This window comes from Rhopalosiphum padi, chromosome 1, assembly GCF_020882245.1.
Source record: "Rhopalosiphum padi isolate XX-2018 chromosome 1, ASM2088224v1, whole genome shotgun sequence".
In the NCBI taxonomy this organism is placed as follows: Eukaryota; Metazoa; Arthropoda; class Insecta; order Hemiptera; family Aphididae; genus Rhopalosiphum; species Rhopalosiphum padi.
In genome coordinates, this window is record NC_083597.1 from 46,710,286 (window position 1) to 46,728,782 (window position 18,497).

Here is an 18,497-nt window from a genome sequence, read left to right on the forward strand (position 1 = left end):
TTTAGTAATTAAAAAATACAGTTCTATTGAAAATAAAATTGTAAAGTGTATTATTTTTATTTTATTCCAATACACACCTAATATCAGTTGCATGATTGAAAGAAGTTTCACTTCATCCGCTCCGCGCGTATACTTGTTACACGCAGTTTTTTTTTAAGTTTCAAATGAAAACGATTCGCAACAATTTGTAATCCTATCCATATTCTTAACAAATCTCGCCCAAATTTTCGGTGGAAAGGTACTGTCATTATGTAGGTAGGTACGTATCATAAATTTTATTAAAGAACTATTCTAATTTCGAACAGCATGGTGCCATGGTTTTATGATCAACAAATTATTATATTAGGGCACTAGGGCTATCCAAATTAAATGTATAGGTACATATTGCAAAAAATTGATAAAAAATAAATATTTTAACTATTTTACCTGAACAGAAACGGGAACCAATTCGGCATGTGAGCCGTAAGGTTGAACCACGGCCAGCTATAGATACTATCTATAGCCGTGGGTTTAATTAAACATGAAAATCGGAATATTTTTGTTTCTTTATTATGCGCGAGACAGAGAAAACAAACGTTGATATGTCGGCCCCTTAAGTAAAATAATCAAGACCGTAACTGAAAAAAAATTTCTTAAGGGTGGGGGTGGTTGAACCCTCTCTTCAGTTACAGCCTTGCAAATGATCAAAGGAATAATTTTTCTTTTCACTTAAATCAGATTATTAAAACGGGAATTGTATCTATATGATCAATTAGCAATTCTCATTGTCTTTTTTTATTAAAGAATATTTCATATTCATTATACATTTATAACAATTAAAAGGAAATAACTAAGGACAAACTGCATAGTTAATAATATTTAACTTGCATATAAAATACCTACTACATTTTACACTAAGTAGAATGATTGAACTCCTTCAATGTACTATTTATTTGTTTGTTTGACTTATCTTTAGGACTTGTAAAATGCTCAGATTTTTTACTGAAAGAGTGGTTCCTGGCGGCAAATTTGTTACACAGTTGGTACTTTCTGCAGTTTTTTTCTAATTTTTAGAATTTTAAGTACTTTTTTAATATAATAATACCTTTTAACAGTAGTAATTTATAATAAAGTTAAGTATATAAACCAATTATTATATTGTATATTAGTTCTGGGAGTATATATGATTATTTCAAAATACTAATTTCTTGAGTTCTCAAAGCAAATGTGTTGTTTTTTAGGTAAATATTATTTACAATAAAGATAACTAAATCTACTTTTATATTGGTTAGCTGTTTAAGAAAAACTTAACAAGCTTATCTTATTACACTTGCATTAATCTCATAAGAATTCATTAAACATAATTATTTCTTTTTAGGTTTGCAATTTCAATGAAAAGTAATATGTAGACTTACAATCCAAAAAGAGTGTCATCTGTTAATTGTTAAAAAATATAAACATCATTTTCACACTATTTCAGACATTTATTATTTGGAGATATAATATAAAAAAAATTTAATCTCCTATATATAATAATTTAAATTTTTTTAAGTTATTATTAACTTTAATAATTTGTTATTTATCAGTCTGATTAGTCTGAATAAAAGAAACAATTAAAAATAAAATTTCAGAGTACAGAAATATAGGCTTATTCTATATTATTAATGTACATCCAATATAGTACAATAATAGCATTGGCATATTATACACTGATCTAAACTAGAATAAAATTGTTAGAATAAATTTTTTAATACAGTTATACATACATATATATGTATATATAACAGTACAAGTGCTTCCAGTTAAGTAAAAAAAAAAAAAAATAATAAATTAATAATAATAAAATAAATAAAGGATGGGAACAACTTAAATAAAGTGTGTAATTGATTGTTTGATATACAAAAATAATAGATACACCTCCACTGAGAAAATAAACATATTGTTATTTACAGTCATGGATAGATGATACATAATATACATAATATTCTGGGGAATAACGTTAATATAAAATTATTTCTAATTAGTAATATTTATAACAAATTGTATATTCATAGATTACATTTCAGTAAAATATAATTAAATATAGGTCTACACACTGTTTGTCGTAGTCAAAAACAGAATACAATTTTGAAATCAACAATAATAATATCCATTATATTTATAAAAATTATAATTGGCGAATAATTAAATTCGAATATAATTAATTATGTTACCTGTCATTCTTTTGACCTGATAAAACGTTAACAAAATTAAAAATAACTCGAGTAACTGGATAAGCAAACAATCTTTGATATCTTCCATGTTCTTCAAAACTCAAAACTAAAAATCAAATAGCTCCATATTATTTTTCATTTACACCTAAAAATATTTATGTGTAAAAATTAAAATTAATAAAAAATAAAAAACATCATGAAAATGACAATTGAGTTTTATTAAATTTATTTTATGTTATTATTCATGATATGTATCATGTTTCAAAAATAAGATTGGAAACACTCTTTTAAGATATTGTTAAATAAATAAATTAAAAAAATTATATTTTGTAGAAAATAGTATAGAATTTTAAATTTTCATACCTTGGCTTTTGCTGTTGGAGTTGAACTTTGTTTCCCAGTTGATGTAACTGGTTTATTACTATTACTACTTTTAACAGACAAATTTTGAATCTTAGGTGGTTGTGGTATTATGGTAATTTCATCATTTATTTTTAATGGCTAATTAAAGAAAAATAACATTTTTTAATTTAATCATATGAATATGAAACATCAAAATAAATATATATTTAAAATGCTTAATTATTTACCTTTGGTGTAGATGTTATAGAAGTTGACGAAGACGATGAAGATGCTACAGGTTGATTACCAAGAGGTTTCTTGTTCGAGTTTTTAGCTACATTACTGTGTGCCGAATATACATGGTTTTCAAACTGTTTATACATGCCAAATGTTGCAGTGCAAACAGTACATTTGTAAGATAAATGTGCTGGCTTTAATGATATAGAGTGGTCACGGCTTACATGGTTTAATAACTTCCATTGATAAACTCTACCACATACTGGACATCTAATAAAAAAAATATAAATAAATATCATTGAAATATATATATATATATATATATATAAAGTTATAAATACAAATAATAGTACCTTCCGCCATCTTTGCCTTTGTTAGCAGCTTCTTGCATACTAGATGTGACTAAACCATGTGACCCTAGTAAATGTCTTTCAAGACCTTGATCAGTAAAAAATCTAAACTGACACTTTTGACAGTTAAGTGGTGGTCGATTATATATCATCTTTGGATGAATTTTAACTTTATGTATCCACTGCATATGGTTACGCAACTGTTCTAAGTCTTTTATGTAGCCATCACATATTTCACATATTACAAAAGTTGGTTTGTTGCTACTATTAGTTGAAGTGGATGACGACTGAGTTTGTTGGGGTTTGGATTTAGATATGGTAGACACAAAAGCTGACTGTGTGCTATTTGATGGAAACGATCGAGGCAAAGGTGTTATAGATATACTTGGCTGTTGAACAGATTTACTACTATTTGAATTTTGCTAAAAAATAAATAAATAATAGTTTTGTTAATTAATTGTGAGTGGTATTTTTATACTAATTTATCAAGTTTATAGTAAGAAAAAATAAATTATTATTACGAAGAAGATTTTTACGCAATTAAAGGTTTAAATTTGTATAAATAAGTGACTGTATTATCCATCTATCAAGAAAACACAATTCATTCACACATCCAGAAAATATACCACAATGTCACTATAGTACAATGGGAAATAGTCAGACTGATATAGTCGTAAGAATTTGTGGCAACTGATGATAGGCAAATTTAATTTCCCCCCAGTTAGCATTCTCTCGGTGGAAGAGTATATAATCATGGACAATACAATGTATTTTTTAGATAATGAATAAAATAAGCATTTATTGGTTTTAAAATTTCCTTTTTAACTTCTATTAAATTTTTTTTTTAACATTTTCAGATAGGGGATACTCAACAAGTTTATTTTACAGTTAATCTTTAAATAAGACACTTATTATTACTTTCATGATAGTATCTGACGACAGAATTTTTTTCAGTTAGATAACTAATATTTCTACAGTATTAATTAATAGGAAAATTAAATAAGTACATATTTATTTAGGGTTTTAAATTATTTAAGTACAATTGTAGGACATCAAAATTCTAGCTTAGCTAGGACACTTAATAAAACTCGATTAGTAACGCTTTAATTTTTTTTTTTTTTTTAAAAATGGGATATAACTAAGTTATAACTTGTAATAGAATACACAATAATAATTACCTGATATGTGTGATTGTTCATTGAATAAGGTGTAGGGACAATAATTGGTTGATTGATTGGTTTAATACTAGTATTCTTAAGTAAAATTCCTGTGAACAAATATTATGTGATAAATGCTGATTGAACATATAATTAAGTTCCATTAAATAAAATATAAAAAGTAATTATTCTTAGTTTACCTATCAATAAATTATTCAAAATATTTGATAGTTTTTTTCAGAACTTGTTAACTATAAATTTATTTTACGCATTTGTATCTACTTAAATATAGTAAGCAGTAATTATTGTTATAATTTACGCCTTTTTTTATGTTAAATTGGATTAATTTAGTAAATGACAAACCTCCTGAAGTTTGATTTGGCAGTGTAGTTGGAAAAGAAGGCACCATTCCTGGAAATCGCTGTCCTGGTAAAACAGTACGACCACGAGCTCTAACACCAGATGCAAGAACCATTTTATTATATTGTTGTTGTTGTAATTGTAACATATTAGGATTGGGAAATTGTTTAAATCCAGACATCGCTGCTTGGTAAACAGCATTACCAGGACTCATTGAAGGTTTATTACGTAATACCCTTGGTATTTTTGCGGGAGGTTCCCAGTCTAATGGAGGTGCCTATAAGTAAATAATTAATAAATATAAATAAAATATTCTTCATTTACATAATACATAATTTAATACAAAAATGAAATAATTTACCTGATTGATTTCCGGTCGATATTTTTTCGAACAAGAAATCAAATGCCTGGTTAATTTACCCTTATAACTATCTTCAAATGGACAACTTGGACATTGGTGCAAAGCTGGACCTCTTTCTAAACGCCCTCTAATATTATGTGTATCCATGTGTTGTAATATTTCATGAGGACTGCGTACTTGGAAAGTACAGAAATTACATCTATAACAGTAATTGGCTGTCATATGTGGAGTTTCTAAATGATGAGCCATTACTAAACTTGATTCAGATTTAAAATTACACAGTTCACATTTTTTTAAGCCAAATTGGAATGGATCATTATTCTCTTTACTAAACTCTAAAGTTTTAATTAAAGAACTAATAGCCATATGAACTTCTTCGGGACATTTATCACCTTCACGATCTCTTTTTCTTCTTTGAGTACGTAATAGATCGAGTTGAACATGCTCTTGAACAAGGTTTACACCTATTTGCATGAAAAACTTGCCTAACGGATTTTCAAAGTAATTGGAACTTTGAATCTTTGGCTTAGCAATATCAGTTTTCTTTTCATCGGATTCAACAGTGAGATCGGTAATGCTATCGCTTTTTTTTAAATCTGTTGATTCAGACAAATTTTTGGATTTAGAGTCATCTTTTTTAGAACTTTCTGATTCTTCTACTAACATTTGTACATCACCATTTTCATTATTTTTAGGACCAGAATCTTTACCACCATCTAATTTTTTCTCATGAACAGATACTTCATTTTCTGATTCATCAACATCCATCTTTTCAATAGTATCTAATTTTTTATTGTATTTTTCTATCTGATTATTTCCATTTTTCTTATCTGAAGATTCTTCGCATTGATTTTCGGCTTCATCTCCTTTATTAACTTTTATTTTTACAATTTTTTCAACAAATTCTTTTAATGGTTTTTTGGGTGGCTTTTCATATACATAAGGCACAATAAAAGATGGAGCTTCAACAACAAACATATCATCAGTTAGAGTTGGTAATATAATTGGAGGTTTGGGAACATTTGTAGGAGCTGTAATAGGAGTTGGTGTAGTAGTTAATATAAAGGGTTTGATAGTAGTCTGTGAGTGTTGCACTCGATTATAGGAATTTTGAATTGTTTTACTAACTGTTTGAGTGACATTCATGGCATTACTTGAAGTGTTTGATTGCACAGATACCGCTATAGGTAAGTTACTTCGCCCTGTTAACATGTTAGTATCAATGATAACTAAAGTTGGTTCTTTTTTATTACTTTTTTGTTTTGTTCCAGCAGCAATTTCCACCAATTTTTTAGTATCATTAACAACAATTGGTTTGGTAAGCGATGGTGGTTTTTGAGGTGAAATTTTAGTGTTATCATCTGTTACTATACTATCTTTCTTCTCTTCGTCTTTATCACTAAAACTTTTAAGTTTGTTTATATTCCGTGTACTTCTACGCGGAGTTAAGGTTATGTCAGGTAAACTTTTCATTTTTTTTTTATTACTACTACCTAAATTTTGCTTAGGGTCTGGAACTTTAACAATAGTCACAGATTTATCAAGATTGATTTTAGAATCTTCTAATGATTTTTTTATCTCATTTGACCTACTTTCAGTATCATTTTGATCAATTATTCTAACTTCGTCTTCGTCTTCATCTTCCTCTTCGTCGTCCATTTGTTCATCATCTTCTGTTTTTTGTTCTTCTACTGAATCATCAACTTCCATTTGTTCTTCATTGTCATTGCTATTTATTTCTTTGGTACCATTATAACTGTTTTCTGCATCACACAAATCATCACTATTCATGGTTGCATTTTCACTGTCAAGAGTCTGTTCATCTTCAATAATACTATTATCTGATTTACAATCTGTATTATTAATTTGATGTTCATCTTCACTGTCGTTATCTTCATCATTTATTTCACAGTAATCATCTTCAACATCATTACTACAGTTAGATAAAGATTTACTACTTTCTACACAACTTTTATCAGAATTTAAACTAGAACCACGATTCTGATCATTTTTATCAATCATTTTATTGGCTTTTCGTGATTCAATCGATTGTTTAAGTTGTTCAGTATTGGCACGAATACTACCATTTAATTTAACACCTATAATAAAACACAAAATACAAAATAAATTATTTTAATCTTAAAAAATATATGCTTGGAATAATTTAGTTTTCTTATTTAAACTGCAACTAATAAAATATTTAATTAAATAGGCATCATAAAAAACAAATTATCTATAAGAAATTAATTTTTTTAATTTTTTTAAAGATTAAAAATTACATACTTAAATCAGTTTCATTTATCTGTTCAATTTCTGTGTCTGCCATTGCATTGAGTAGTTAATGTAATGAAAATGAATCTGAAAACAAAATAGTAATATTAAAATTTTTAAATAATAAATGGTACCTTCAACTTCATACATTATGTAATAATTGTTAATCGTCGAAACCTAAAAAAAATTAATATTAATAGTTTGGAATGATAAAATTAAAAATTCTTATTAATGAAAATTTTCTAATAAGTTATTTTATTATTAAACTATAGTAACAACATTAGATAATATCATAACAGAAGAAGCATAGATATTTTTAAATTCAGCTAATTGGAGGATTAAAATTTCGTAATTTTTCCAACATTTAAAACTATTTTATAAGGTATGTTATTTATTCTATTACAAGTTATGATAAATAGCAATTGATATCTAAATATATACCTAGTTCAAATTAATATGAACAAGGCAATTATGCATCCATATAATATTATTAGTTGATAAAATTAAGTTCGATATTTAACACTAAATATTTTGAATATACACTTAAAAATTGTTTAGATACATATTTTTGTATACTAGACTTCAATTAATTGTTTAATGTTATTGTTTCAATTTATTCTCACATAAGTATAAATAAAAAACGTGCAATTCAATATTATTTGTTAGAAATCGAAAAAAACTACTCGTTCCTTTAAATAACATTAAAAAATGAATAACAACAAATTCGACGCCTGAGAAAATATTCTACTTTTATCTATTGGGCGAGTGCATTTGATAAATATTATTGACCTAAATCATTTATTGCCGAATCTGAAGGAAAAATCGCTATCGAAACGCCTAAACTCATCTAAATCCCGTAGCAGCCTCGAAGATAAAATAAACATTCCAACACGCGATTGAAACGATTTTTGGCATAATAATTGTACAACGGTAGTCGAGTTGACATTCGAATAACGTATATTATTGTAATAGTGCTACGTCCAGAATAGCTGTTGTCCACGGCGCGTTGATAAGATTCTTTTGATTATAAAAAAAATAATAATCATTGTATATGGATGAACGGAAGCAGAAAACCTAACCTAACACCATCGCTTTAGAGAACGACCGATATGACGCCAACAAAAACAGAATTATTCAGTACGAGTGTACGACTCACCACTACTTAGTAGTTAGTACCTACATTATTGTTACTCAAGGTACGTAGTATCGATGTTTTCGAACGACGTCGTCGGTAGACGGCCGTATTTCTTAGTCATTATCTTCATCGTCACGAATTTATGACAAGTGTGCGAGACCTAAAGACGAAAACAAAAAGTTCGCCAAGCACGGACGTAATACAATTCTCGGAACACGCAAGTCGAATTCAGAAAGAAACAACGGCGAATAGACAACGATACGCGTACCTGTGTGTTGTAATATTATGTACACCGACAACACTCACGTTTTAATGCGATCGCTGATCGATCGATGGAGGAGAGGTGTATAATATGAAAACGACGTAGGGGTAAAGCGGCCCTCCGTGTGGCGGTTGTTATCCGGCGGAGTTGTTTACGCGCCGCACGAACGAGGCCGCAGCGGCGAGAGGACCGATGACGACGCACTGCTGTTCGCTTCATGTACTGATTATAACTCGGATCACATTTTTGTTTTCGAATTAACGCGCGCGTACGGATCGACGGTCGCGGAAATCATTTTCGCGAACCTCTGTTAATAACAATAAGCACTATCTCGGAAACAGTAAAAAAATTAAAAAAAAAACACAATACCGCTTAGAGATACTTCTATATAATATTATAAATAATAATAAAAAAAAAACCTTAAACTTCACAACGGCGGATTACAGGCAATGCGTCTGTCCTAATGAGCGCAAGACGTTATTACAAGTACATACGCACACAAACACAAAGCCACACGTCACGCAAACTGGGGGAAAGCCTTTTTGGTAGTTGTAGTAGTTGTAGTACGCTGGTGTATAATATAGATATATGTAACGTAGCCCGCCGTATAAAATAGTGAGTAGTTGAGTCGAGCGATCTGAGCATTACCAACAGGGAGCCAACAAAAATACCAAAATCAAGCAAGATGGCGCTGCCGGTCACGTGATCACGAAATTCTATGACGTAGTGCAGGAAAAAGGAAGTGGCGGAGAACCGACCGGGAACGTACTGTACTGCCGAGTGCCGAGTGAATGGGGCAGCGGGCAGAGAGCTTCAGCGAACACGGCGTATGTCGGAACGGAAGGAAAAACCCGCGGATCGGAAATATTGAAAATTATTTCCGCCACGGACGACCGAAACCGCCGTAACGCCAGTAGTCACTGAACACCCGGTAGTCGTTATCGGTACCCAGCTGGGAAAGTTACGGTCCTTTTTTAGAGACACGCGTGCCTTTGCCTTTGATTGACCGTACAACATCGACTCGTCATAATCCCGTACTTTACCCATATACTAGTATTATATCGACAGTAACTATAAACTGTTGAACAGAAATAGTTTAGAAAAATTTTTGCCCCAAAAATAATACAAAATACGTTAATGTTGGTTATAACAGAAGAAAATTCAACTAAAAAAAATCATAAAAAACGCGTGTACAGCAAAAATGCATTAAGCAGTCGAATCATCAATTTTCTAATGAAAACAAATATCTAGTGTGAAACGAAAAAAAGATAAACGGCCTCGTTAGTTGTTATAATGATGGCGGAACGTTCTAGACCACATTATAATTATTATTATTATATAGTACGTAAAGCAAGATTGGGAGGGGAGAAGGGAGAAGTCTATGTTCTCAAGTCATACGCTTAGGTTGGCCAACCTGATTTATGTATGGTACTTGGCCCCTGTATTTTATGTATGCGTAGAAAAGCGATGGCGCGCCCAGAAATGTTTAGGTGGGGGGTGAATATATTTTTGTGCTGCACCGAGACCCACAGCCAGGGAAGGTAGTTAAAAGGTATGGGGAAGAGAGCGGGACAATTTTTAAAAATTTGACATTTTTTTCATGCTCACACAAAAAGTTCAACTTATAACGAGATCCGAAGTTTGCTTAAAAATATCTGTTGCAAATCGTCTCGTATATTTTGAATTTAGGCATATAGTCTGATTTTCGATGTTTGTGTAAAAAAATTGGGTATTATCGGAAAAATATGAAATTAGATAAATATACATAATTCGGTTAAAATGGGAACTATTATGATGTCAAAACTAATAATGTAAAACCAAAACTTATAATTAATAATTTGTTTTAATGGTAATGGACCAGACATGTTGAAAACTAAGTACCTTTTGAGCAATTATATCACATATATACTGTATATACCAAAAGATTTTAAATGTTACATAACTCTTGATTTATGTACAATTAAATGTTATCAAATGTGAAGAATATAGTGCAAACAAAATAAATTTAGAACATTTTATAAAAATATTATTATTAACTTAAAAAATTAAGTGTTAAGATTTTAAGAATGCAATTCACAAATCTATTTTTTATTTAAAAAAAACAACTAATTCTTAATAGGTACTTATTAGTTATTCAAACTTATTTTGTAGCATGATTAATAAATAGTTATTTATCTAAAAATGTAATATTATTTTTTCAAAAGTCATATAAATAAAATAGCAATTATTTGTTTCAATTATATGATAGTTCATAGTTTTAACTCAAATGGGAAATTTTTAATTTTTATTTAATTTTAGAATAAATATTCAGTGTGCAATATAAATTATTAATTTATATGAAACAGTGAATAATAAATAATAATTATTTTTTTTATATGGATAATAAAATAAAATATTTATGCAAAGAATTTAAAAAGATTTTTTCAAGGCTTCTAATTACACAGTATTTATAAATTAAAGTTAATACCGTATATAATGAATAGGTAACCTGAATTGTGTGATTTTGTTGGATTTTATATATTTTTTAGTGTGATAGTTATTTATATAACTTGTTATTATTTTTTTTAATTTAAGACTTGAAATTTAGTTTTATATTAATATAAAATCATACTAATGTTTTAATAGATATCTATATAGTATAATCTTATATTTTAAAATTTAAATATGTTGATATACATATAGATATTGTTAAAACTATGTACATGTGAAGAATGTTAAAATGGTTTAATAATCTTATGAAACAGGAGCAAAGCTAATAATTAAATAACACACTCATAAACAAAATTATTAAATATTGTACTTGATATAATCAACAAATAATGTTTAAATTAATTTAGCTTTAAAAATAGTTATAGAATTATCTATTATTTATAATTAATAGCCTTAGCTTTCAAATGATACATCAAAAATAAATATTTTTTTTTTTTTAATAAATTCAAAATTTAATATGTAATAGTAATACCTTTACAGAGGTCAGATCAAATTTTTAAATGTTTGGGATTGGTAATTTTATTTGTCTTTATTGAATAATGACTTATATACATGAATATCATAAAGAACTAAAATATTCAATAATTTATATACTTTCTGTATTTAAAAAACTATACCCTGAGAACCTTAGTGACAAATGATTAACATTAAATTTATTTTTAAAATTGTTCTTGACAAAAATTGTGCAGTCAATAAAATTCCACCATTTTAATCATTAAAATTGGAAGACCTATTGTTTAATACATAAAATGGAATATATTTTTTTTTTTAATTAGCCATTAGTACAAAACTATTACGGCTCGACAATTAATGTACATAAGCAAGAGAATATTATAAAATATCTTTTTTTTAATAATATCAGTCATGCATATTAAGATTTATTTAACTTGATAATTTATTGTTTATGTACAAAATGGCCTATTATTTTAATATTATTATTATTAAATACTCTAGTGCAACATTTTCATGTTTGAAAATTGCAGTATGTGCGTAGCATTAGTTTAAATTAATCAATTACCACAACCTTGTTATAAAAAGTAAAATATCCCTTTTACACTATTTTCTAGTACATAACATATAAATATTACATTTATTTAAATAATTTAAAAAAATTGTTATGCATCATTCAATTCATTTTTGAATAAATTATGTACAAAATAAAATAATATTACTGTGGTTTTATTCAATAAACAAGTTGAGAAGCAATTGATACAAATACAGTAATCAAATTTAACACCGTTAAATTTAATAAAAAACATATTTAATTTAAACCACTTTATAAGATTAATAAATTACATCTTTAATAAACAAATTGTAAAAGATAAAACTTAAAATATTTTTTTTCTCTTATGAAATCTGGATATTTAATTTACTGTTTTGTACAAAATGTATTGTTATTAAATACCTTATTTTAATAATTTAAATCAATTCTATATCAAATAATTAGTATTTAATTTAGTAAACCAATTATAAATAAATAAAACAACAAACCTGGTAAATTTTCCTATCATCAAATGGCACAACCAATTTTTAAGAAATATTATACTCTACAACTTTCTTTATACTGTGGTAGGTAAACTTTTCACTGAACAATGACGACACTTGTACAAATCACTTTGAATATTAGTTTCTTCTTCTTTTTCTTCTTCTTCTTCTTTTTAGAAAAAAAAACATCTTATTAGATTAAAATATTTTTAAGTACTAAAATTATTTATTACATATTAACCATCTATGATCAAATTATATGTAAGAAAAATATTAATAATGTCTGAGAAGAAAATAAAAAAAATTACCAATAAAACGGATACATTTGTTAAAAATAATTGAGAGGTATATAATTAATGAGATATTAATTTTATATGTTTTATCATATTTGTAAAATCTAACTTTTTTAAATAAGTTATTACAATATCATAATTGTTTAATCTAAAAAGAACAAACTATAAGAATTGTTATTATTATAAGCACTAAAAATATACCTACACTATTCATGCATTATCAGTTATCACATTATTACTTAAATTTATTTCTATTAGTATATATCATGTATCGTCATAAAAAATGGTAAGTTATGTTATTTACAATCTAGGGCAAATTAATTTAATTACAATTAAAATACGTGAAACTCAATTTGTTTGTACTTTCAAATATTGTTGTCTTTAATTTGAAATTAAATTTTTTTTTTTATTATTATTAATCTATGATAAGAATTTAGTTATATTACTATTGACTGGAAATGAGTTATAATAGTAAGGTGTTTGTAATTGTAAACGATCATATATTAAGTGAATAATTTAATAACTGTATACCTTGTTCAATAGAAATTAGTTCTTAATGTTTCTTTTATTCTTTATGAAGTAAATTTTCTCCAGCAAAAACAACCAATGTAGTCAGATAGGTTGTAAACATTATATTATGATTTGTGTCCTTTAAATATATGTAGTAGTTTTCTAAAAAAAAATTGTACTAAGTAAATATATTAAGAAAACCATTATTTAACTTTAGTTTATTAACTTCTATCAAAATATTTTTAGTTATAACTACTAAAATATATAATAATATTAATAAACTCACATTAACATTAACTGTTGGAATTATGTTTTTCCTTGATATTTGATTCTTGTTTTGATCTTCTAGTGAAAATTGGCGAGTTGTATAAATATATGTAATTATCTTTTTCTTTGACATTTCAAAGAGGATTATTAAATATTAACTCCATTCCAAAAGCGAACATAGATTAGGATTATTTGAAATGTAACACTTTATACTTATTGTAATGTTAACATTATTATTAGACATGAAACATAACAATTATTCAAACTCATCAAAGTAATACACAGTTGAATTCAGAAACTATAATTTTGAATTTAAGATGTACTTAATAAACAAGTTACAGGTAAAAAAGAATTTATAAATAAAATATTGTAATGTTCACATATAGCATTTATAGCATTGGACATCATACTTAAATTATTTTACACTGGCGATTAGCAAGGAGTAAGTACTAACTACTAAGTAATAAGTATCCACTAAAGTACTAAAGTGGCGAGTGTTATCTATTGTGTGATGAGTAGTTAGGTAGTGAATCAATGGTGGTGATGAACGGTGATGGCCGATTGGTGGTGACTATAGTGAGTGTTGAGTGACGAGCGGTAAATGGGCTAGTTCTAGTACTCTAATAGTCTATATAGTCTAGATTATTTTGAATTATAATCAATTTATCAAATCAAAATAAATATTTAATGATAAGTATGAAGTTCGAAACAACATAAAAAACTATGGAATAAAAAGATGTGACAAGAAAGCTTAAACAAAATACGGCTATTGGTGTCTCATATAGTCATATTTAATTACATGTATGCTCCCTGAGATATATAAAGGTTGAAGGGGATATATACAAACCATTTTGGGTGGGCTATGATTGATTTTGAGGGGGCTTAGCCCCCAAGCCCTCCTCAAATTGCGCTTATGGTATACAAGTACTACAATCTTTACACGATTAAAATTATAATATTATATAGGTATTATTATATTATATTATAAATAGTATGTTGTATGTAATAGACAAAAGTGTTTTTAATAGTATTTTACATAAACATTGGAGAATAATTGAATAATTATCTAATGTTCATTGGTGAAACATACATCAAAATTATTTTTTGAATGGAATAAATTATTGTAACTGACAGTAAGTAATCTGATGACTGATATTAAATAACGTGGAACTTTGTTTAATACAATCGTAACTCGGTTAATCGTTACTTAAATTACTCGGTTAAATTACTTCAATTAACCGTCATACTCAAAAATCAATATTATTAAATAAATAAAAAATATTTATCGTTATTAAAACTTTCTGTGATGCTAAAATTAGAATTCGATAATGTGTGACAAATTCATCCGGTTGCATATTAGTTTGGATTTTGATAGCCGAATCAAGTAAACTCGTATAGGTAAGTCAAAGTATAAGAATTAAGGACAACAATTCGATATAAAAAATGTTGATGCAATGGTATAAATCAGATAAATAAAAATGTTGTCATTTCGAAAACGCAAACAAGAATAATAATAAATATTATTTAGGAAAAAATCTTGATTCGATTGTAAACATCCATCAATTTTTTTTAAATTATACATTACAGTAAGACTAGTAACTCATAAGTAGGGTTTATAATTTGAAATATTACAAAATTGAAAATGTCACTCTTTTTGAAATATTTAAATGAAATATTGAAAAATATTTTTTCTTTTTTTAAATGTATTCGGTTATAGTTGATTAGAAATAATATATTGATTATATACAGAAAATATTAATAGTAAATATGCAAAAATATGCACTATAGATTTTTGATATTTACCATTTGTATTATTAATTGCAGGGTCCTTATTGGTTATTATTATTATTATTATTTATTATACACATTTTCTTTATTTCACACAATAAACCAATTTTTGAAAATTTTCACTTGCAAGTTGACGTGATTATAAACTTAAAGATAAAATAATTTTTATTTTATTTTTCATTTTAATGAAATATTTCAAGAAAATAAATTTCATGAAATTTTAAAACCCTACTCATAAGTCATGATAAAATATATATAAACACATGTACAACAATGTGCCAAAATTAAAAATCAGTTTTTTTCGTTTTGTTTATAAAAAAAAATTATTAAATTTTTTTATAGGTACATCCGATAAATGTTACTTAGTGACAAAATTCTTGTATACAAACAATTAATTCGTCCTGCATTGACATATGGTATTCAAATCTGGGGCTCAACCAAAAACTCAAACCTAAATCTCCGCCAATCCTTTCAGTCGATAGCCTCCGTCTTCTGACAAATGCACCTTGGTATGTTAGTAATCATACAATCCATAAAGACCTGAACATTCCAACTCTTCACTCCCTCGCTTCAACACACTATAAAAAATTTCATTCTAAAACAAATAATCATCCAAACCCGCTAATCTCAAACCTCTCCTCTAAGACTATCCCGGACATCCCTCCCCGTCGACTAAAACGAAATTGGCCTCGTGATTTACTTCGCTAAATAAAAAAAAAAAATATCAAATTTACTTATTGTTTTAATTTTATTACAGATTGTAAATATACTTATATTAAAAAAAAAAGGTACATCCGAACCATTATTTAATTATTCATCAGAGCCTTAGATCTTCCATCCAGTTAGTCCGATGATGTCTGACGGATAATCTTAGTTCCACGGCATAATTATAATAAATAATAATATTATCAGAGACGTATCTAGCGCCTCAGGTAAGAAAAACCTAGGTACCGTATTATATCAATATGCTCTTCAAAACAAAATTTGCCGCCCGAGGTCCAAGCCTCCCTCACCCCCTACCTAAATACGTCTCTGAAAACTATTAAATACATATGAGATATAACTAATAACTATATTGTATTCAAAAATGAAAATAGTTTATATAACTGGCCAGGCACGTATACGGTGGGTGGGGGGTCCCCCTCCCAAAAAAAAATAATTTCGAGTAACGAGGAAAAAATTGTTTTATTATATTGCGGCACAATTTGTATTGCTAAATTTTGTAAACCCCCCCCCACCACTCCCCGGAAATTTTTTTTTATATACGTACCTCGTACCTGTAACTGGCTTATTGCTTACTCCACATTTCTGTTCAAAAATAGTATTATACTAAGTATCTAAGTTTAAAGTTTCTGTAACGCGTTTTTACTTTTTAATTAAATTTGCTCAAAATAAAAAAAACTAGGAACTCTACTCGTTCTACTTTCTACTGTGTATTGTGTATAGTTATTAGTTGTAGCTTGTAGGTTTCGAGTGTAATTCCGTTATTGAGTAGATCACAAATTACTTGTCACTAATAATGGATATATGGTAAATTTAAATTTGATTATAAATAATTGGGTGCTAACTGCTAATTCGCCTTTCGGCACCAATAATAATAAAATTGTATACAACAAACTGACTTAGATGGTAAGATAAGACTACTAATTAAAGTAATAAGTACTAGTTTTTGTAAAAATATTAGACAAGTCTATAGAATGATGTAAACAGATTCATTGTATAAATATGTTTATGAAACTAGGGATGTAGCCATTTGTTCCTAAATCCTTAAACAAAATAAAACAATTAATCAATTTTAATTAATATTTGATACTTGATCAACGATTACGTTGGATTTTTAAACGTATAATAACGATTTATACTTAAATCATTTTTGTTACTTGTTATTAATCGTAAAATGTTAAAACATTCTACAGATTCCACTATAACTTGTGCACAATGAAAATTTCAAACAATATATAGGTATTTGAGTTTTATTTTGATAAATATTTTAATGTTTAGACAAAATGATTGAAAATTAAAAATGAGATTTCTAATAAAAAAAAATTGTAAATATCTGTTTCAGTAAATAATAAATACATATACACACAATCTTTTCACATTTTTAAATTTTTAATACTTATTTTAAGTTCAAATTAAAAAAAAATATTCAAAACCACAAACATTTAAATTATTTCGTAATTTAAAAATTTATAAAATGTCCAAATTTAATAACTAAAACATGAGCATGTATTACATTATTACAAGGTTCTTCACGAATTGTTCTTACAATTAAACAAGTATATTGATAGAATATATTATTCAAAAATCCCTAGATTATCATCTTAACTTGTATATACTGTAAAGTAATAAGTGACATTGAAGTATTAAGTATATAATGGCGGTGAAAGTAATTTTAATACTTGGCAATGAATTATAAATAATTAATGAACTATGAAATATTATCTAACAAATGGCAATGGGACATTATACCTTATATACCTATATATCTCCTACACATTTATTCGTAAACATTTACTAAAACAACAAATATAACATAATATGAACTATGAATTATTATGTTTAAAACTGCGCGAACCCAGATACATTGTTTATCGTTTTGTGTTCCTTGCATTGAATTCTGATAAATCGTTATAAATGTGTTATCATGCCATCATGGCATTATTCTTTAATCGTGATCTACCGTGAAATTTGTAGTTAGGTCGGTAACTTTGAATGTACGTTAGTACCTACGTGGCATAAAATATGCCAATGAACTTATTACTCTGTCGACAAATATTAATATTTACGTGTATGCTCAAGCTGTGAACATGAACCCGACTTGTGAAATAAATTAATAGAAACAGCTTTATGATAGTGACGTGTTTTGTTAAGACCGTGGTAATAAATAAATAAAATATAAAAATAATAAAATAAGAATACTTTTTTCATGATAATTTTGTTTTGTTTTTTTAATACATTTGATTGAATAGCAAGTATTTTAAACAATTTGCGTGT

General features: G+C 27.2%; 1 protein-coding gene across 5 annotated transcripts; it reads right to left on the bottom strand.

Moving 5' to 3' along the window:
- Positions 1–1,902: 1,902 nt before the first annotated feature.
- Positions 1,903–14,351, bottom strand: LOC132925927 (uncharacterized). Of its 5 annotated transcripts, none has more exons than XM_060990477.1 (11): positions 13,732–14,351; positions 13,467–13,607; positions 12,649–12,808; positions 7,283–7,357; positions 5,000–7,098; positions 4,642–4,915; positions 4,300–4,388; positions 3,125–3,543; positions 2,783–3,041; positions 2,556–2,693; positions 1,903–2,337 (listed from the first exon to the last, which is right to left on the bottom strand). In XM_060990477.1, exons 4-11 carry the CDS (start codon positions 7,323–7,325, stop codon positions 2,332–2,334), a joined length of 3,327 nt encoding a protein of 1,108 aa, XP_060846460.1. In that variant the 5' UTR covers positions 7,326–7,357; positions 12,649–12,808; positions 13,467–13,607; positions 13,732–14,351; the 3' UTR covers positions 1,903–2,331. The 5 variants fall into 5 exon arrangements, with proteins under 5 accessions (XP_060846460.1, XP_060846401.1, XP_060846354.1 ...); XM_060990418.1 differs by having other exon boundaries at positions 12,649–12,811; XM_060990371.1 differs by lacking the exons at positions 12,649–12,808; positions 13,467–13,607; positions 13,732–14,351 and adding an exon at positions 8,712–9,585 and having other exon boundaries at positions 1,903–2,298.
- Between the last annotated feature and the right edge of the window lie 4,146 nt (positions 14,352–18,497).